Raw genomic sequence first — 21,298 nt, forward strand, 5'->3', positions numbered from 1 at the left:
CTTCATCACTCGAAGGCAGAAATATGGAAGGGGTGGAGCAAACTTTGTAGTCTACTGGCAACACCGTAAGTCATCACCTTATGTTGAAAGCTATTTTAGAATAAGTTACCAACTGAAGACTATCTATATTGCCGTAGCATTATTGTTGAGAGGCAATGTCTGCTATATGGGATGCACTTGGAGATATTGACTCACTAATTTTGTACCTACAACTATAGTTTCATGGTTTGGAAGGAGCACGGGATTACACATGGAAGCTTACAAGATAACCTCAAGAACAAATTAGATCCTAACCAACTAGAACCATAACTCGAACCAGGATGAGGAGATCAAGGCATTGATAGCTACCATGTTGTGGTCCATTTGGAAGCAAATGAACAAAGTTATGTTCGAAGAGGCAATTGATTCACTCAAAACAATAGTATGGCTAACCATAGCACAATAACAAAACTACATGGAGGAGGACAAAGGGAAGTTGAAATTAAAAGCTAGTGGAAGTTGAGACACCAGATACTTGGTAAATCAAAGTAAATGTAGATGAGCCTTATGTGGAGGGAACCCACCATGGAGGAGTAGGTGCAGTTGTTCAAAATGCCAAAGGAGAATTGGTGCAAACGGTTTGAGAGCCAGCTAAGAGTGACTGAGTGAGTCACCTTTGCAAAAGGAATTAGATGACATCAAACTTAGACCGAGAATAGTGTGAAAAGAGCATAAGTTGGTATTGAATCGAACTATTTAGAGGCGATTAATACTTTCATATATTATTCGCTTTTTAGTGATTGTCTTTCTCGTGGTATGTGTAGTGAATAGCACAAACCTTGTTCTAGGCCAAAGTATATCTTTTTATTTTGTAATGTGTTAGGTGGATGTCTATGTTGCATAATGTTAAGGTTTCTTTTATGAGCAGGGTTAAGTGCTGCTCATGACCTAGCTAATTTTGTCATTCGAGAGTGTATTAGTAAAGAATGAATCGATATGCCATTAGATTCTCTTTGTAATTTGATTGTTTATCAGTATATTTGTTTATATATTTTTATAATAAAAAATAATTATCAATTGGGATATTTCCATAAATTTCGTGTGTTGATATCACATTTTTCTCTAATATTTAAGCCTATTTACTTGTAGGTAAAATTGGGAATTTGTAAAATAAAGATTTATCTTGAGATAAAAGAAATTTATATTGCAATTTCTAATTGATGTCCAATTGACACCCTCTCATTCTTTAAACTAAGACTGCTAAAAAGCTTTCCGAGGAGAGGAGGTTCTGTGATCCATTCCAAGTTTAGGGACCTAGGTTATAGTATCCCGATTAAATTTAATCTAAAAATTAGGATAAAAATATTAGATAAAAATTTATGCAAATGCACAATAAGTATAATAAGAGTATACAATAAGTGGCACTTCTCTAGATATTTTTATCGTAGCTTTAGCTGAAATAAAATTTTGGAATATCCCACCAAAGTTATTCCAAAATGATGAATTTTTCCTTTTGATAATATATTAAAACATATTATTGAATGTAATTTATATGTAATATATATTTTACGGGAAAAATATTTAATTTTGAGCTCATGTGAAATGTTATATTACCTAAGTATATCAAAATATTTTTGTATAATGTTGCAAGGTGAATATTTCCATAGATGTGCATATATATATATATATATATATATATATATATATATATATATATATATATATATTTGCATTTACAAATATTTATCATTAACCAATACAAAAAAAGTCTTCTTGTGGATATTCATGTTCATAAATTATATGCAATGCTATCATGTATTCCTACCAAATTTCCTAATTTGGCGTAGCAATCTAGTTGGGTTTATTTTCGACTATTTAAGTTTATTTCATAAATATTATTACATATTCATGTTTATATTTTTGTTTTCTTCAATTATATAATACAAAAACTTGATTTCATTACTTTTGGTATATCTCATTCTCAATGCCTTTGGTATTTACTAATATTTAGTATAATAATTAAACAACAACTCATCTCAATATTAGTTTGCTAATATCCTTCGTTCTCTTTTTATTATGGGATAAGCACAAGTGTCCAAATAATAGTGAGGTATCTATTAGTTTAGTGTCCAATCAGTTGTTTATCTCAATGTACTACCTACACTCTCCTCTCCTTTTTTATCTAATATTTATATTTACCAACAAAATCTAATTACTATTGTCTTTGAAAATACATCATTTCAACTATTCTTTCGGTTATTCTCTATCATGTCCTCATCCATTCATTTTATTAGATATTTTAATTATTTATCAAAATATCTCTTAAATTTATTACTTTTCGTGTCATGTCAAATATAATTCTTACACTAATATACTGACTTATAACCAAACACTATAATAGTCTAAACTTGTATAGACTTTTTTATACAAGTTAAAAAATAAATAAATAAAAGTAAATTAACTTGAAAGTTATTTCACAGTCAAATGCTATCTTAATAATTCAAATTATATCGCAACATGACAACCTTCTTTGAATTCGCTCCCATGACATTTCTCACAAGCGTATCGAGCCTAGCTCTCTATCGTTGATTAATGCTCGAGTCTCGCCTATTGTTTATTAATACTATCTTTTCTTTTTCCTTTTGACTTTTCTTATTGAAGTATACTCATATCTCTTATATATATATACCAAGCCAATAAACGTATAGGACTAGCAAGCAAAGCTCGAACTATGAGTTTTAGACATATGTAAGTAATATTAGTGCAATTTTTTAGTCCCAATATCAATGGCTTGTGTAATCATAGAGGTTAATTAATACAAGAATCTATCCATCTTGCTTTTTTTTTTTAAAATCATTTAAGAACCCGAATGCTAGATATAGACTATACAAATGGCTAACCCCTATCTTGATTCAAGAACACTTAGGCATCAATAACACTTTAGTCAATAGACATAGTTATCGAATCTAAACTCTAAGTTATTTTGTCGCTGAATCATTGCCCCTAATTGTCGCACCGTTGATATTGGCATCAGCATCCAACCAATTTGCCCACAACAGATTTATTTGGACATTAACTTAAACTTTTTAAGAAGGAAAGAAGTATCTATAAAAAAAAAACATTAGGAAGAGCAAGCTAAAGCTGATTCAAGATAACAATTGCTGAGTGTATCATTTGAGAATCCATAGGGAAAAAAAGAAGAAGCTCAAAAGGTAATAATCAAAGAGATAAAGACACTGTCAAAAATATAAATATCAGAACTGGCCATGCTTGAGGATGAAGGATTATGCCAGAAAATGTTGAGAATATCTTTGCTGTGAAAGCTATTGTCTTTTAGCTTTTTATTTTTTTCCCCCAAAGAGAGAGAGGGGCCATCACTCATGACTCACCTACAACTTTATTAAACAAGCAAGATAATTAAAAAGGGATTAAGAAAATAAAATCCAGATAGATTTCGATCGAATCCCATTTGAGATTAAATCTCGAACTCAATTAGTTAGTTTTAATTTTTTAAAAAATAAATTTAATTAGATATAAAAAAATAATAATAAAAGAAAGGTTTCGTTACTGAATCAAACTACTGGATAAAAAAATTGAGATTGATATCCAAATTTGTTGGATTCAGAGCGGATTCAGTAAAAATTCGGACCGGTTACAGCCTACTACCAACCCGAACTCAATGCGCTACCCCGTCTATATAAATCGTTGCCCCTACCCCGGTTCCCACCGTTGCCTTCCTCATCCACAGATTCTCCCTTTTGTCTCACCTCTCTTACTAGGGTTTTCTCCTCGTTCAACCAGGTCCTCTACGCGTCTTTGCGAGTGATCAAACTCTCTGCACGAATCTCTTGCTAGATCGCGGTAATAATCGCGATTGACTTGCACGATTAATTATTTTTTATTTTATTTTTGGGTTTAACTGTGTGATTTTATTGGATAGTTCTAACCTTTTGGTTTTCGTTTGCTAAAAGATCGTACTTTGATCGGAGAGTGTTTGATTCATGCCTCGAGACTTGTCTCGATCTCCCTCGCGAAGGAGATGGCGCTCTCCTTCTCCGCGACACAGCAGCAGGAGAAGCAGAAGGGATCGAAGCCGCTCTCCTTACTCTTATAGGTGATCTCGCTTGTTATCGCAAGCCATTTATTTTCTCCCCCGCATTTTTTCCCTCTTTTGTAAAATTTCTTTGCTTGACAGTTTCTAATATCCTCGTTGAAATGATCTGAAAGATTGTAGATTTTGTTAGCTTCTTGATGGGAGGATATCAATTTGTAACGCATGGAGAGTTTAATGGAAGAAAGTTATGTGTAATCTTTTGGGGAAATAAATCCACATGTAGTTCTGACCTACTGGTTATGTTGAATGGTATGATGTTGTTGTAGTACATATTGTTTTAGTCATATACAAGGGCATTTGCTAGATTTAGCTGGATCGGTTGCATGATCTTTTTGGTATGAACATCTTAGTTGCTTTTGTCTGGGAAATAAGAATGCTTGACTACTTGATTTCCTTTGAATATCCCAGAATTTTTAATGACGAAGCAGTAGAGCTCTTTGTGGTGTTGCATTGATTTAGGGAACTAACTTTTGGTTTCCTAATTTAACATTTTATCAATTTCAGGGATAGCTACATTACATGCTTCCTATCCTGTGACAGTTCTGAATCTGAGTCTTGATAGACTGGAGTCTATATTGTATTACTTCTAAATGTCTTACAGAAAGGTTTGGAATTTGGTTTTGTTCAGGCTTTAGGGTTTAGGGTTTGTCTAGCACTCCCACATGTTGACTTTAGGAGTTAAGGTTGTTTTTTATTTTCTTTTTTAGTTAAGGTTTTTTCTTTTTAAAAAAGTTTCCCTTTCCTTTTCTTTCCCGTAGCACTTCCACATCTGCTGAGTAGTTTCCATATTTCTTAAACTTAAATGATTTGCTTGTAACTCTCAAGGCATCTTTAGAACCTTTCTTTAGATACTTATGATTGGCAGTGCTATTCATATGTTCGTGGACTGCAGCAAATCTCAGACAAAAATCTTTTAGCTCTTGGAGAGAGCCCAAGCAATTCTAAGGATGATTGCTGTCGTAGGGTCTTGTTTGACATGAAATTTTACAGAAGTTATTGCTGATTGGTATATGTATTTAGGATCACTAAGAGGTACTACTATATAAAATTTTTAGTAAAATATGCTTCTATTGTTAGTATAGAGAGGCATGTGATGATAAAGATCAAAGAAAATAACAATTATATACTAGAATTGATTTTTAATTCTTGCAATTTACTATTGATCATAGTAATATCATCATCAATCATAGTAGCTCTTGTCATTGTCATCAACTCATTATCATCTTATTACTATCCTCATCTTGCCATCTTCGTTAATGTCTAGTGATAATACACCAGAGGCATCATGATGGTTTAACATGAAAAGATAGATATTCATGAGGTGTTCTTCAAAGCAATCTTCCTGGAAGATAGTTGTATGCTAACATTCTTTTATCAGATGAAATGTGAAACACTGTGTCCTGTTTTTTGTGTTACTATTTCATTTATGGGGATGGATGGGTCTACATGAGGATCTAGGTTGCTGTAAATTGTAACTTGTTTCCAGTTACAGGTATGTAATCATCGGAACATGGTAACCTTCATTTGCTAATTATAAGATTGCCCAGTGTCTTATCAATTATCACTCATCAGGCATCCATAATAATATAATAAAAGCATATAATGTACACATAGGTATCATTTATCATGATACTGGTTTTAAATAAAATGTTGCCCTGTAGTTTCATGACAATTTTGTATGTTGTCGATGTTGAAGTTTCTCTAGTATCACATCATGTCTGATAGTTCACTTTTTCATAGTAATCATCTTTGTCACCATACTTTAGCCATTATACCAATATTAGGCATTTGATATGGGCAATTTTCCATCTTTGGGTGGTCAAAACATTTTCTTGGATCAGAGAACATGAGAACCTGGGAAGGTGACATTAAAATATTTTTAAACATTGAAATAGGAATAATTCCTTTTTGCATGAAATGCTTTCCCGACAAAATGATCACTAGAAGCAGATGATGAGTGCCACATGGTTATCTTTTGGTTGCTTGATTTTGGACTTACAAGAGTTTCTTTGGTTACAAAAGATGGAGCATACAAAGATTACTCTTAACAGTGCCTGAGGTAACTGTACATGTTATTTGGCAGTCCATTTTGTTTCTTTGCTTGCTAAATGATATAAGACTTCTAATATCATATTAATATGTATTTTATACTTCATCCTTACACTTTATCTTTTCTACCTTAGGAGAAAAAGTCGTTCTCCATCATTGAGACGGCGTAAGAGCCGCTCTCCAACTCCCAGAAGGCGTAAAAGTCGGTCACCTTCACCAAGACGATACAAAAGACAGAGAAGCAGGAGCAACACAAATTCTCCTGTACCTAACTCTCGAAGCCCTAGTCTCGGGTCAATAGAGCATAAAAATGCTATTGAGAAACAAAGAAAGGAAGAAGAGGAGAAGAAAAGGTAGAAAAATATCCACTCTATTCTCTAGTCATAGCTTTACATTCTTTTTGGAAACTGTTTAATATTCATTTTCTTTGGGCAACCTTTCTCTCTCTATACAATGTACAGTACAAGTATGTCACATTCTTCCCTTTCTTTGACATTGTTATCTGTGCTTTGCCAAGCTGTGTATGGTTATCTGTACAGGGTTATCTGTGTGCAGAAATCTCTGATTTGGCGAAAACCAACATCCATATCTGCTATTAATTTTATTAATGAAGCAATTCATATGTTGGAGATCATGTGAATACTCTCTAGATTTCTCGTGTCAACTCTTATTGCCCATTGTATTGAAGACATTGGTCTTGACACCTTCCTTCTTGACAGTTAGCTGTGGATCTAGGTTTGTTGGTTTTGGCTGTATTACTATTCTCATTTTGTTGCCCGGTTCTTATGTGTTCTTGTTATGTACTTTGTCTAGAAGTACTCCATTTCTCTTACATTGCAGGTTTTGTTGTGTCACTCTTGAAAGTTGAAGTTCGTTTGTGTTGTTGAGGCAGTTTAGACTCTAGTTTTGGCTGCCTTTAATTAGTGGAAATTAAGTTCATCAGTGTTGCAGCAATTTTATCTTTTGTTCTGTTACATGTGCTGAGCAACTAGGTTCTACGTCATACTATTCTGCCTGAATCAGCGAAATCTGCGTCACACTTTTTATGCTTTCATTAAATAGATATAAAATATGCGAGCAATATACTTTAATTGAAGAATTGAAGTGTTTAAATGATTAGTTCTAAACCTGGCACAGGTTACTTGACATTCTTCTCCACAGGCTTTTCTGAAGGAAGCTACTGCTATAGTTCCACTTGTTATATTTGATGATGCAATTGGTGACTCCTTTATCTACTGTTGACCAGTTTGAAATCTCATTTTTTGGATCTGGAATCTTTAGAGAGGTATGCCTAACAAGCATGAGCTTATATTTGAGTATAATGATGGATGAGAAGAACATAGTTGGTCCTAATAAATGAAGCTTATCATGCTTGCTAATTTAGATATGGCTGTCTGTCTGGCCTTCAAGATGTGTATCAATGCTGCTATATTCAGTGTTTTTGTAAAGAGCAGTTCTTTCTTTGACTTTTTGCTTTCATGATAGGCGTCAAAAGGAGGCTGAATTAAAACTGTTAGAGGAGGAAACTGCTAGGAGAATAGAGGAAGCTATAAGGAAAAAAGTTGAAGAGAGTTTGAATTCTGAGGAGGTCAAACTAGAAATACAGCGCCGAATTGACGAAGGGCGAAAGAAGCTACTTGATGAGGTTTCAGTGCAGCTTGAGAAAGAAAAAGAAGCAGCTCTGATTGAAGCGAGGCAGAAAGCGGTAGGTTCTTGTTGGTCTTTTCTTTAACTTTTTTGTTATCAGCTTTTGTTTTTTTTTTTTATCTGTTTCTATTTACATGAAATTTTGGTGAGTATGCAATGTATGTTTCTACTATATGCAGGTTCCTGATTAGTTTCAATGAGGCCAATATATGATACTTTCTGCAGTTACTTCTTATGATGGACATTTTATAACGGCATTTTTAGCCTATTTTCTTGTGATGGAAAGGAATGGCAACTTAATTATTTATATATTAAGATCAGATGTGACTAACCACTTAGGGAAGCTTGCCTTTATGCTAAACAAACATTGGGTTGCGTGGGCTTGCAGGAACAAGAAAGAAGAGAGAGGGAGGAGCTGGACAAGATGCTTGAGGAGAACCAAAGGAGAGTGGAGGAGTCTCAGAGGAGAGAAGCTTTAGAACAACAGCAGAAAGAGTTGGAGCGGTATCAAGAACTGGAGCGGATCCAAAGACAAAAAGAAGAAGCTATGCGAAGAAAGAGGATGGAAGAGGAAGAGGAGAAGGCTAACCAGATGAAGCTCTTGGGTAAGAATAAGTCTAGGCCCAAGTTGTCATTCGCATTTGGTCTAAAGTGATGGATAACATTATCTTGTAAGCATTTGTTTTCATGGAGTGGAGTGTTCTGTAGTTTATCTTCATTGCTCGCACCTGCTAAACTGACAAATTACGAGAACATTCACAAATTGGCAGCCTTCGACTTTGAGCATTTGATCACTACTAGACGAACTTTATTTTGTGATGCACTTGCAATATATCAATATACAATCGCTTAATTAGAATCATCTTCAAGAGAGATTTTCTTTTGCTATTAGTTTATGGTGTTGATTTGTACTAAGAGAGTACTTTTGCATTCTAACAAGTGTTAATTTTTTTCTTGGTTGAATGTCAGGCTTAGTGAGTTCCAAACCCATTATTTTCTAATGCTATCTAGATGGCAAATACCGATTAAGAAAAAGTTTCAATCTACCTTGAGAAGGATATAAAAGGGGCTGAAGCATTTTTCTAGATGGGTTTAACGGTTTTAACTAGAAAGTCAGAAGTCTATTATATCTGAAAAGAAAATTTTGGTTATCCAATAGAATATCTAATCCAAAATTGATTAAGATGGACTTGGATCTTAAAATGCTGGTCGTTGACTATCAAGGCCCTCCATACGCTCGACAATTCCATGCCTGGATCTTCATATCGGATCTTGTTACACCTTTGATGTAGCTATTGAGGCACTAGTTTTTGCCAGCATTTTGCTAGTGAGAGCTGAGTGAGAGCAACATTTTAGTACATGGCCTTCCTCTTCCCAGGAGAGCAGATTGAAGAAGCATTAGGGTTTCTTTTGTCTCTAAAGCAGTTTCTTGGGCAGGGGAGCAACCTACAACTATCAAAGGAGACTGCAAGCTAGGGTTTGAGTGCATGCCTAAAGGGGGAGAACTGGGCTCTTTGATTTCTAACTAGTGAAAACATTCCACAATGCAAAAAGATGATGGAATTACTGCAAGGGGAAGAGGTTGAACCTGGAAAGGATTGACTAGTGGAGTCAATCAAGCCTGTTGTGAGATCAAAAAGTACTGATTGGTATATGGTTAATGAGATTGCTAGCAGGAGAGAGAATTGGTTTAAGTAGGTTGAAAAATACCCAGTTTACTTCAAATTTTGTTTGGATAGTAAACCAGTTCACTGCTCACTAAATTGGTTTTAGAATAAAACTAAATTATGTCTGAATGCAATAACTGATTTGACTTCTAATGGATCAGATGTGAAACAGAAAATTAGATCCTTTTTTATTGGCATCAGAGGCTGCTGCAAAATTGAGGACTTACTAACAGAAATTAAGAAGAAGCTAAAATAAAATATGTATCTACCAAATTAACTACAAATATATTTGATTGTGGAATAAAGTTAATTCTAGAATATGCGTTCTAATTTTTAACACCGAAAAAGATAGCTAACAATAGTATAAATTATTCTATTATTTAGTTAAATACTAGTGTAAAGAAGAATAATTATATTTAATGTGATATAAAATTATAATAAAAAATAACGAATTTGTATTGAGAATCAGTGGCATTTTAAATCAAATAACAAAAATGCCCTTGATTAGATGTAAAATAATAGTAGTAATCAAGGAGCAAAATACTAATTTTAAATTATTATTAAATTGATTTAAAAAGTTGTAGAGAACGAGAAGAGAGAGAATAATGAATTAGTATGCATGAAAAAATTAAGTTGTTATTTAGTAGCTATACCAGTATAAGAAGGTTTATTTCAGAAAAAGTTATTCTTATTTCACAAGTAAACATGCGCATAGGTTATCAAGTATAGGGTTAGCACGTCCATGCCTCAGGAGCTACAAAAGTAATGCCTACAACGTGCTAATAGATGATAGATCTTTCTGCCAAAATTTTTGTTATGTACAATGACAGCTTCATTCTCTCAAAGTTCCTCATGATTAAGATGATATAAAGATCCTTCCGGATTACTTGCTGCCCTTTCAACCTAATTCACATGCAAGTCCAACAGGAAATTTGTAGATAAGCCCCAGAATTGCAATCAAAAGTAGTCCAGGATAGTGTATACATAGGAAAGCATCAAAGGGGACCATAAAAGTTCACCCAGATTATGGGACCTTCTCTCTTTCCCACAGCATTTTAGAGATGCTTGCTTATGGGAACATTTGGTCCCCCTAAGGTACCTTGGAGAACCATCAGAATATAGATACAAGATCAGACATAGATATAGAAGAAAACAGTCAAAAAGGACACCAATATACTGAAGGAATATAGCTGTGTTCACTGAATTCATTATTTGAATTTGTCAAGAGTTCTAGTTTGTCTTTTGCTTCAAATGGTACAAGATTTCTTAAAGGCAATGTATTAGTAATAAAAAGTAGAGGGAAGATCATAGTAAAAATTTCTAGAGAAATTGCCTATAGCAAAAGTGGTCATGACTCGTAAATGTTTGGTAAAATTAGAAGTATACGATGAAAATGAATAATTATGACAATAACATGCAATATATAAAAGGCTCAGAAGTGTAACTCTCTCTTTAAAGAAGAAAGTGAAATGAACCAAAATTAGGAAAGATAGTTTTAAGTGGACCATTACCGACTCCCAAACTACGTCACGTTATAAAGTAGACTTCTATAAAATTGTCACTTTTTGTTCCTACTTTCTATCAAAATGTAGCCTACACTAGTATTAGCTTTCCTTATGCAGCCCAACCTATTTATACAGTAACCATTATTGTGCTCTAAGTCAGCCAAAGAGATGTCAATTATTGATTAATCTTAGAACCATCACAGAGAATGAATGAACGAATGTCAACAATAGTGAATAAATTTCAGATGGTTAAAGCCACTACAATATGCTAATCAGATTCCAGCAAAACTAGGACATAATTTGACAGATTACAGACCAGCATACCTTCATGTAGAAGTAGCAAAAAGAAGTAGCCTGAAGGTAGGCTTATATTCTTCATAGGAAGGATTTTGTTCTTCACCCATTTCCTTTCAATCTCTGGGATTTAGCACCAACATGATGCTCCTTTTGATAAAATATTTTTTCTTCTAAGACACTTATCTTGAGCAGATGAAATAATATGTTCCAAGTATATCTCAAGCAGAATGAACTTGTCACACATCACACAGGTAATTATTGCTGATGGGATACCTCATCCTTATCTTCCCTTGGGTCATCAACTAAATCACCAGTATTTCTCATGGACTCTGTCTCAATTATTCCTGAAAGAAGATTCTCATTGGAAATATCACCGGCTATATTAATTCCTTCAGATTTTTCGCTCTTCATCCATGTATCCTCTACATTTTCAGACACATTTGTTGTCTGACTTGTCTCAACTTTGGATGTCTTTTGCATGATGTGGGCATCAAGAGATTCTCTATTGATGCCCATTCCTTTGGAAAGAGATACATATCTAAGAACGAGCTGTTTGTAACAATTGAGGAGGTTATCTACATCATCAACTGTTAAATCTCCAGCACGAGCATAAAGAAATGGGTGCTCCTGAAAATATCTGCTTAGATCATCATCCTTCATAAGATCAGCACATCCTTTCTTCTCAATGTCTGAGATTGATTGTGCCCTTGCAATTGCTTTACTTTTTCCATCTAAAAACCTGCTTACTTCAATTTCCTGGTTTGAAGCATGCTTCTCCCTTAGAGACAAGTTGCTGTCTGACTCCCTGTTAGCCGTTAGAGTTTCTACTCTGTATTCTCTTTCATCAAGATTAGATTGATTTCTCTGACTTTCCGAGTTGCTTGACAGTCCCAACAAATGTTCTCTAGCAGAATCCATCTTCTTTTGGAACTCAACTTCATCTATGGAAAGTGATTCTGCGTCAATATTCCAGATGAAAGATTCTGCAGAGAGGATATTAGTAAAGAAATATGCCGCTTGAGAGACTAATCTTGATTGACGTCTGTATCGCTGTATGTATAACAGGTTTGAATGCAATTGTGGAGGGTTGGCCTGCATAAACAACAATGATAGTTGAGTACCCTCTTTAACACCATAATACACTAATACATTATAAGATGACAATAAAGTAGTAAAATAAAATGTATTCCAGTTCTTAAAACTGAGTTAACAACAGTATTTTCGGAGAAATCAAATACTATGATAGTATGAAATTTATGCATAAATAAAAACCAAGTACTTATCGTTTTGCATAGCAAAATCCAACTCTAAGCTGATATGTATAAGAACATCATTCTGCAAACCATTAATACAATTCTTATAGAAACTTCTATGCAAACAAGCAAATAACCAATTAGAAGACCCTCAAAAAATTTGGGTAAGTCATTGTTGGAAAACGTGCAATGTAATTATTCACAAAAATAACAAGCAAAGTTCACTAGATAAAGTAAATTGCTGCTGTGCCCTCAATAGATACATATGATTAAGAGGAAAACCATCCCAAGTAATTACAGGACATTTTTTATTTTTCTTAGACATGGTACCCACAACCATTAACTGTACTGGTTAGTCTGTTGGTATTTTTTGTTGCCTACCAGACATGGTTTGTAGTGATGACAATTTGATGTCCCTTTCTACATTCATTCAACCTGGACGAGTAGCTGATCTGTTCTTTCTATTGGTGTTTTGAATACTTGTATCATCTTTCATTGTCCAAACCTGGACTGAATAAACATATCTAATTCACATAACTGCATATTGTGCACCAAAATCAAGATCTTAAACCTTGATCTCTTATCATCCTATAGCAGCTTTCAAACTATAAATGATGACTGTCAATTTATAAACTATAGCAACTGTAGCATGCTGAAGTAAAAGAAAAAGATAATTGAATTGACATAGTCATATACTTATCCATAAATATGAATATGTAATGGTCATGATGTTTAATGATTTATCTGAAATGTAAAAATGCAACTTCATAATATAATAAATTGAAGAAAGACTAGCCAGCTTTTGCATAGCAAAATAAAAGTGAGCCAAAAGGTATGTAAATGTGATAACCTATTGAAAGTTGTATTTGCATAAAAAACTGGCCCTACCTTAATTATCACATAAATGAGGACAGGAAGAAATTCATCTGCTCCTGGAGGGTTCTCATCCGATGCGATAGAAGCATTTAGCAACAAATTATTAATGGCTTTACAGCAATTGAGGATACAAACGAGTTTATCCCTAGGAGCCTTATACATATTGATCTTCTGCAGTTCCTTTTGTGCAAGCTGTAAAAACATAGAAGTCAAATATATCAGGCTTTCAGAACATATGAATCTGCCAATCAACTCCATTAGAAAATTTAAATCATGTAATGCAGCTAGATATACTTTTACATCTATATATTTATAATATATACAAATTGAAAAAGTAGTTAGATAAGATCTAGAATGCTATTTCTATAAGTTATATGGACTAACAAGAAGGAAATCAAAATGTGAGCTAGTGCACATACTTAAGCCACAATAATAGCAACTACCAAATCGTAAGACTGAAAGTACAGGTACCAGTAGTTGTGCTAGACTGCTAGTAGTATTATAAAATTTAATTAAATATATAACAGTTTCAACTTTTCAGCTATTGTCATATCTCTGTGTAACAGTGAGGGCTCAATAAACAAAATCATCATCACCATGACAGCATTACTAAGGTTAACATCATCATAAATACTATAATAACTGATAAAAATGCATTAAAAAAGCACACTTAATGATGATGATGCATCATGGTCAATGAATTGTGGAAAGAAACAGCCACTGAACTTTTCCACAATATCATTTTTTTCAGAATTCTGTTCAGGCCATAAAATGATTTTATGTTCTCTGCGATGTCACTGAGACTGTTAATGGAACTCATTGTTTGAAAGAAGCTCATTTGCTTGAAATAATGCTTTACATCGAAATATCGAACCATTCATTTAAATTCGCAAAATATGGGCCAACATTCTGAGCACATAGTATCAACAAGCCCAACAAAAGCAGGACACAGCTTGCTTGTGTTTCGCTAGATATAGCTCAACTAATTACATATTATTTTAAATATATATTCTTAAAATTATTACAAATTTAATACTTGTTTATATGAATATGTAATAACATTTTCTTTTGAACAGTTCTATACTACTTAACTAAAATTAATCTCAGGCATTATATCTTGATAATAGCATGGTCACTGCTCACTAGTATTTAGCGGCACAGTCTGTCTAGATATTTAAGCAACAGCACTATTAATTTGTAAGTACGATGGTTAAGATTTATTAGTATTCTCTATCATATAGGCCTACTACTAGATGCGGCCATAAATTGAGTCAGACACAAGATCATAGTGAGTTGAGCACTTGAGCTCACTAGCAGCCAAGTCTGAACAGATGAGTAATCAAACATTCCAAGTTCTGCCGTGACGAGCTTAACATATCTCAAGTGGGGCAAGCCAAAATTAAGCTTGAACTCAATAACCTTACTTTCAAGCCAAACATGAGAAGCACTCATCTCGCTTGTGTTCGGCTGATTCGCACTCGTAATTACTACCCACTCTAAATCACCATAAATTTGATACCAAAGTAACTGATAGCAAGTATTTGACTTCCCTCTTAAGAGAGAAATGAATTAATTAATTGAATAATATAAGAGCCATATTATAATGCTAAGACCAGTTAATAATATCGATAGGGGCCTAGAATTGTGCTCCATTAACAAGATAAATATTATTATCTGCCCTGATTCACTTACCAAGCATGATGTTTCATTGTGAAATGGTGGCTTTACATCCAAATTTTCAGGTCGTATAAATTGTTGTAACAAAGCCATCTTCTCAAAAAGTTGTTCATCACTGTTCACATCTTCAGGAACTGATGCAAATACCCGATTAAAAAGTTTTGTCATGACATATTTCTCAAGGCCCTGCAAGCAAAAGCAGGGTTTCGTGTTATGGCAGAAGTTCTGAAAAGTACATAAGTATGAAGAAAACAAGACAACACAAAACCAGGGGCACTTGTAATATGTTCCTAAATTTTTGAAAGCCAAAAATAAAATGGAAAATTTTGATAAATCGAATACAATGGAATTACCAATCAAGTTAATCCACCATGTAGGAGTTCATCTAATTCCGATATCCCAATTCTGGTCTCCAACTTGGATAGACAAATGGAATGCACTAATACACTGTAAAAAAAGCTTTCATGCAGTCCTTTTTTATGCCTTACTAACCTTTTCTTTCTTTATTTTTGATCATTTTTTATCAAAGATTTGGGGAAACAGGATTTGCTAACTAGGAGGTACACCAGTACTTCGTACCAACATTTAGCGTGGCACACCTAGAGGCATGTACTAAGACAGGGTCAGCACAGGATGTCCCACTAGAATAGCATCCTTGCTTTTATGACCACCAAACCAAATTTTATGGAGGTTCCATTTCCATTTTAGTCTGAATTAAAAGTTATGCTTGCTACCATATTGTTTGGCAGGTTAATTGATAATTCATCTCCCTAAATTTGGCAGCATTTACTATACTCATCACTCCATAAGTAGTTCTATCTGAATTTTCAGGATGAGAAACTTGTGAATAGCAACAAAGATGAGAAAACTTACCTCACCAGCACTTTCTAGCTCTTCTTCTGAACTACCAGCCCAAAGTGTATGGACCCTAAATTTTGCTTCCATGTTGGCAAGGAACTCTTGTACAGCAGCACTGTCATTTTCTGGATCAGGATCTTTATTTGAGAAGGAAACGATGAAGCTGTAATATCAAAGTAAAACAATTTTTGTGAAAAATATGCAAAAAATGTGTGAACAGAAAAACCAAAAAGACACCCTATACAAGAATAGAAGAATACTTCTGAGAAGAATATAGTCCAAAATGGATGAGAACCCATTATGCTTGATTTAATCAGCCTCGCTCGAGAGTATGGTATACATAGGACACCCTAGAAGGAATGCCACTTGTGCAACTGACATGGCAAATAACTTGCCATGATTCATAGACTCAAACATATTAAGATATGCATAACAGAAAAGTTAACGGGTTAATATCCTTACAAATAGAAAAAAAAAACTTGGGATAATTAACAGTTCTTGACAAGATACTTGGATACGGATGAAATCTTTTAGAGATGTGATTAGATACCATTGGAACTTCGATATGGAAGAGAATGGAACTATGAAGTATGGAAGATGAACAGTTCATTGCTTTAAAAAGCATCCACACAAATGGTGCCAATGGATCAACCCTCCCGCATATACATTATCAAATCCTCATATGTAATTCTGACCGAACGCATAGGCATACGAGCCCACATATTGACCACCAACAATTGAGAATCTTTCGCATACATATGTGCTCTCACATACATTTTAAATTTATATGTGATAACATTGAGATTCTATAGCGCTTCATAATAACTTTTATAGATTAATTTTGTTGGTGCAACTTGTCATACTTGGAAATACTTATTGAGTAATTTTATGATAGAAAGTAGCATCCTTATGAGATGGTATTATGAGGATGATTCTCTATATATTTCTTTGCAACTTTAACAGTTTTGCTTATTATTAGCTTATTAATGCCAAAATACTCAATACATTAGATAAGTCAGTTATATATAAGTTACATACGTTTATTGTTAGATTGCATATACTCCTTTATACCACATGCAGGATGACTGCCCGTGTACCGGGGGTGCTTTTCATGACATTGAATGGGTGCAACTATTATATCAACCTATTAGGATATTCCCTGATATCATAAATCTTGTTGTGCATTTCGTATCTAACGCCAAAATACTTAAGATGTATTTTCCTTATTTATGCTTCATTTAAAAAAGTCCCAACTATGCCCGTGCCACAGGCATGAATCGTGCCAACCACTGTTGAGACTTTTTAAATGATACACATAGGGGTGAAAACGGATCGGATACGGCTCGGATAGTGCTCAACCCATATCCGGATCCATATTTTTTATTCGGATACGGATTCGGATACGGATATTTGACGGATAGCAAAAATTAAAACCATATCCTAAGAAAACGGATACGGATAATTTTCGGATATGGATCGGATAGTTTTCGGATACGGATCGGATAGTTTCGGATACGGATCGGATAGTTTATATATAAAGTACTCAGTTAAACTAAAATACTTAAAGATAAAATATTGAAATGTTAGACACTTTCTCTAATTGTGAAATAATAATTTAACATTTTACTGATAATATAAATTGATAAACAGTTCAGTTATTCTCTGAGATAATAGTGATATAGAGACCCTGTTTGCTAATAAATTTGCTCAATAGTTTATAAGGAGGTTTATTTTTGGTCAAGAACTTGTTTCTTCAGGACATCAAACAATACCACCCCAAATTACTAGAAAGAATCAGCAATAGAATTTGTCAACAAGCTCCTACTCAACACCATAATGCAAACAAGCACTAGCAAATTTTGTTTTCTTTTCTATCCAGTTTATAATTAGCCTACAAACTTATAATCTATTAAGAAATTTTTTTATATTTTTGTTAAGAAAACATTGCATCACTGCCGAATTATAAATTCAGGCGATTCAATTTTTAATTTTAAAAGAAGATTTTAAATATAAAAAGGTAATCATTTGGAATTTCTAATCTGAGTGAGATAAGAGCATATTGGATAAATGGATAGGTAATGAGGTTAAAAATATTATAAAAAAATAAATGAGAAACTAATTAACACTAATATGAACTAAAAAATGGTCAGGTTTGGATCTGGGTCCAAATGTAGAACCACAAGTAGTTATAAAATATAGATCTTGGACCTCTGTCTACTCTATATGAGTGGCACAATTTTATCTAGAACCCATCACCGTGACGGGATTGCGAAAGATGAGCACGGAGACGACGACGGCCTTGGCGTTGCCGAGGACTTGAAGTGTGAGGGCGCTGGTGTGCTTCGTGACCAAGAAGTTGGTGAGGTTGACGAGGTAGGCGACGGTGGCGTTCCTGAAGAGGAGTAGGGCGAGGCTGGGCTCTTCTCGGATCTTGGAGAGGGTGGCGGCGGCGACGCCCGGCTCGGAGAGGAGAGCCGAGGTCGACGAGGGAGGGCCGGTGGAGGAGAGCCAAGGTCGACGAGGGAGGGCCGGTGGAGGTGAGCCGAGGTCGACGAGGGAGGGCCGGTGGAGGAGAGCCGGTGAGGCCGTGAGGGCTAGTATTGAGGGCGGCGCCGCGGGTAGCAGTGCGGTTGATGGAGATTTGGGGGAGGAGATGGTGAGTAGATGAGAGATAGAGGTAGGGTTTAACTTTTGTTGGGTATTTATTAAGCGGGTAAACGGATATCCGTTATCCGAATCCGTATCCGATAAAATCAACTAAACCTGTATCCGTATCCGGATCCGGATTTTTTTCTAAAAGGCTATCCGTATCCGGATCCGGATCCGGATATTTTTGGAAATAGCTACCCGTATCCGTATCCGAATCCGGATCGGATAGGATTTTCCTATCCGTATCCGATCCGATCCGGATCGGATAGCGGGTCGGGTCGGACTTAATCCGACCCGTTTTCACCCCTAGATACACACCTTCGCCTTTGCAGTTGTCGTCGCCAATCGCCAAACCCGCAACTTAAGTTTTTAACCCCTTTCTCTCTCTTCTTTCTCAAGATAGGGCACTCGACGAAGCTCGAGCGACGGCGATCAATGACGGGTAACTCGATAATGAGGTCAATGACGAGCGGCAAAACTATTAGGAGAGGTGCTGCGTAGTACCCCTCGTGCCACGTGTCAGTACGCCGCCGGCACGCCCCATACCGATCAACACGACTATCCATTAAAAACAATCATGATGTTCATTAGTTGGAATAGGGATTTAGACTGTTCAAATACCATCCAATGTAGACCATTAAGGACTGGTCGAATGAGTAAACAAAATCTCCCTTTCTCTATGGGTTCTCTCTTTTGGCTTTGAGTTAATTCCTTTTCTGTTTTCTCCGTATAGGAAAAACTTCTGCCAAAAACTGGCACATAAATGTAGCATACACTGTGTGTGCGCGTGTGTTAGCACATGATAATCTTCCAAACTGTGATCTCCTGGTGATGTCTTGTTAATAGTTCTACAAGCAGACTTGAAAGACCAGTATTGCAAGATTCTCTTTTTTTAACTTGTTCCAGATGGTTATGTGGTATGTTCTAAAAGTAAAACTGACACCAGAAAATGGTAAATGGCCAAGCGAGAGGCTTGCTATTAGAGCATTGCTCTATCTCCATTGTCCTTACTGTGCTTGAGTACTTATTTTAATACCTATGTTAATTATTGTTCTGTTTGTACTATTGTGGAGCTTGCTTCTAGGGCTCTTATCATATTTCCCTTTTTATCTTTTGTATCAGGTCGTAATCAGTTAATTGAAATGAATGTTATCTTTCAAAAAACATATAAGGCTTCAGCTCCGTAGAAGTAGAGCTGAAGCCTATCCAATTTGCACTCTAGAAACAAGTTTTAGAAGTGCAACCTATCCAATTTCAACATACTGACATGCAGTGTGAGATAACATCAATCTATTGAAACTCTAAAGGAATGCCCACATATCTGTTTAATCTCTGTTCAAATCAAGAAACAAGCTTTCATACAACTAGGAATAGAATCTCAAAACGAGATCCAAGACACCACACCTTGAGAACCCAAAAACTTAATCAGAAAATTCCAACAATAACAAAGATTGCGTTTTTATCATAAAAAGATCGGCGGGAGACCTCTTGATCGATTTGACGAAATCGGCGGCGGAGGGCTGCCGCATCCGCTCCAAGAAGTCGTGCCACGTCAGCAAGGTGGTGGATGAGCCAAAACCGTCTTCGCCACCGCCGCCGCTGCTCTCCATCGATCGATGATAGAAGGGATCGGAGGCGATCACGCGCCCGCCAGTCGCCACAGAGAAACCAAGGATACGAAGTTGAATTTGCGCTGTTCCTTTGAATTTTATTGTTTTCTTCTCAGTAATAAAATTTAACCTCCACTTTATAGTTACATAATTATACAGCTATTAGAAGGTTCAACTAGGAAAGAAAAGAAAGAACGAAAGAGATTGCCATAAATTATGCCAACCCTAGCCATCAATCCAATTCATCCTTCAAGCGAATCTAAACATTTGGATGGCGTTTGGATTGAAATAAGAAATCTTTTTAAACTAGTTTAGTAAACACAAAACCAGTGTAATTACTATTTTACATTAACCAACAGAATCTAATTACTATTTTACTGTTAGAAAATCACTTCACTTGATATAAAAGATCTCCCAAATCTATGTAATGACAGCTTAGCATTTTGTTTAAGAGATGATGATAAATTGAGGGTCTATTTGAAACGAGGAAGAAATTGTTTTAATTATGTTTCTTTTTTCATATTTTATTCATCCACTCCAATGAAAAATGTTACTAAAGGAATGCTAATTTTGAGATTTGGAATAGCTAATTTAAATGCCAAAAGAATTCCACCCAAAGCTGAACTCAAATTATTACATTTTACTGCATATACTGAAATCCATCCCAATCACTAAAATTAATTAAAATCTTATTATTTCATGATTCCAAACAACATATTAACAAAAGTAGAATCCTAATCAAATTAGATTTTTCCTATTTGATAATTCCAAACAAGATGTAAATTATACAGTTGAAATCAAACTCTTTTTTTTTGTGGTGAAATTGAGTGTTTTGTCGAATATGGGTTAGATTTTTCTATCGCTATTAATATTCGAATTTGTATTCGTAACCGGATATAAATGTAGATTAAAAATAAATTTATAAATTAACATTCATATATCATTTAGTTTAAGATATTATAAAAAAATTGCTATGAATTTTCTTATATATAAATTTATAGTTTCATGTGAATCTCTAATCTAGTATTCACATTTACTTACATATTGCCTATAAATTTCAGTTTTTTTATTAATTTTTCTGAGAAAAGATCAGGGATTAAACCCCAATTAGACTTTC

The 21,298-nt window shown here is 34.8% G+C and overlaps 2 protein-coding genes across 3 annotated transcripts; one reads left to right on the forward strand and one right to left on the reverse strand.

Annotated features, from left to right (window-relative positions):
• Positions 1-3,687: 3,687 nt before the first annotated feature.
• Positions 3,688-8,664, forward strand: LOC140773031 (uncharacterized). The gene is made up of 5 exons (XM_073115353.1): positions 3,688-3,840; positions 3,951-4,093; positions 6,277-6,495; positions 7,628-7,847; positions 8,178-8,664. Exons 2-5 carry the CDS (start codon positions 3,981-3,983, stop codon positions 8,442-8,444), a joined length of 819 nt encoding a protein of 272 aa, XP_072971454.1. The 5' UTR covers positions 3,688-3,840; positions 3,951-3,980; the 3' UTR covers positions 8,445-8,664.
• A 1,720-nt stretch (positions 8,665-10,384) lies between these two features.
• Positions 10,385-20,392, reverse strand: LOC140772813 (vacuolar protein sorting-associated protein 9A-like). 2 transcript variants are annotated; one of them, XR_012106346.1, is made up of 6 exons: positions 20,057-20,392; positions 15,938-16,085; positions 15,080-15,250; positions 13,400-13,579; positions 11,286-12,350; positions 10,385-10,555 (listed from the first exon to the last, which is right to left on the reverse strand). XR_012106346.1 is itself a non-coding variant. In XM_073115008.1 (5 exons), exons 1-5 carry the CDS (start codon positions 20,179-20,181, stop codon positions 11,514-11,516), a joined length of 1,461 nt encoding a protein of 486 aa, XP_072971109.1. In that variant the 5' UTR covers positions 20,182-20,392; the 3' UTR covers positions 10,634-11,513. The 2 variants fall into 2 exon arrangements, 1 of the variants encoding a protein (XP_072971109.1); XM_073115008.1 differs by lacking the exon at positions 10,385-10,555 and having other exon boundaries at positions 10,634-12,350.
• Positions 20,393-21,298: the final 906 nt, after the last annotated feature.

Source organism: Typha angustifolia, chromosome 13 (genome assembly GCF_048772165.1).
Source record: "Typha angustifolia cultivar Huaian chromosome 13, ASM4877216v1, whole genome shotgun sequence".
NCBI lineage: Eukaryota > Viridiplantae > Streptophyta > Magnoliopsida > Poales > Typhaceae > Typha > Typha angustifolia.

What these genes read in the sequence shown, in the direction of transcription:
- LOC140773031 (XM_073115353.1), top strand. Translation starts at nt 3,981, where the DNA reads ATGCCTCGAGACTTGTCTCGATCTCCCTCGCGAAGGAGATGGCGCTCT. An exon ending in GAAGAAGAGGAGAAGAAAAG is followed by an intron (nt 6,496 to 7,627) that starts GTAGAAAAATAT and finishes CTTTCATGATAG; the next exon opens with GCGTCAAAAGGAGGCTGAAT. An exon ending in TTGAAGCGAGGCAGAAAGCG is followed by an intron (nt 7,848 to 8,177) that starts GTAGGTTCTTGT and finishes GTGGGCTTGCAG; the next exon opens with GAACAAGAAAGAAGAGAGAG.
- LOC140772813 (XM_073115008.1), bottom strand. Translation starts at nt 20,181, where the DNA reads ATGGAGAGCAGCGGCGGCGGTGGCGAAGACGGTTTTGGCTCATCCACC. An exon ending in AGCTAGAAAGTGCTGGTGAG is followed by an intron (nt 15,251 to 15,937) that starts GTAAGTTTTCTC and finishes TTTTGCTTGCAG; the next exon opens with GGCCTTGAGAAATATGTCAT. An exon ending in TCATTTATGTGATAATTAAG is followed by an intron (nt 12,351 to 13,399) that starts GTAGGGCCAGTT and finishes TTGTTTATGCAG; the next exon opens with GCCAACCCTCCACAATTGCA.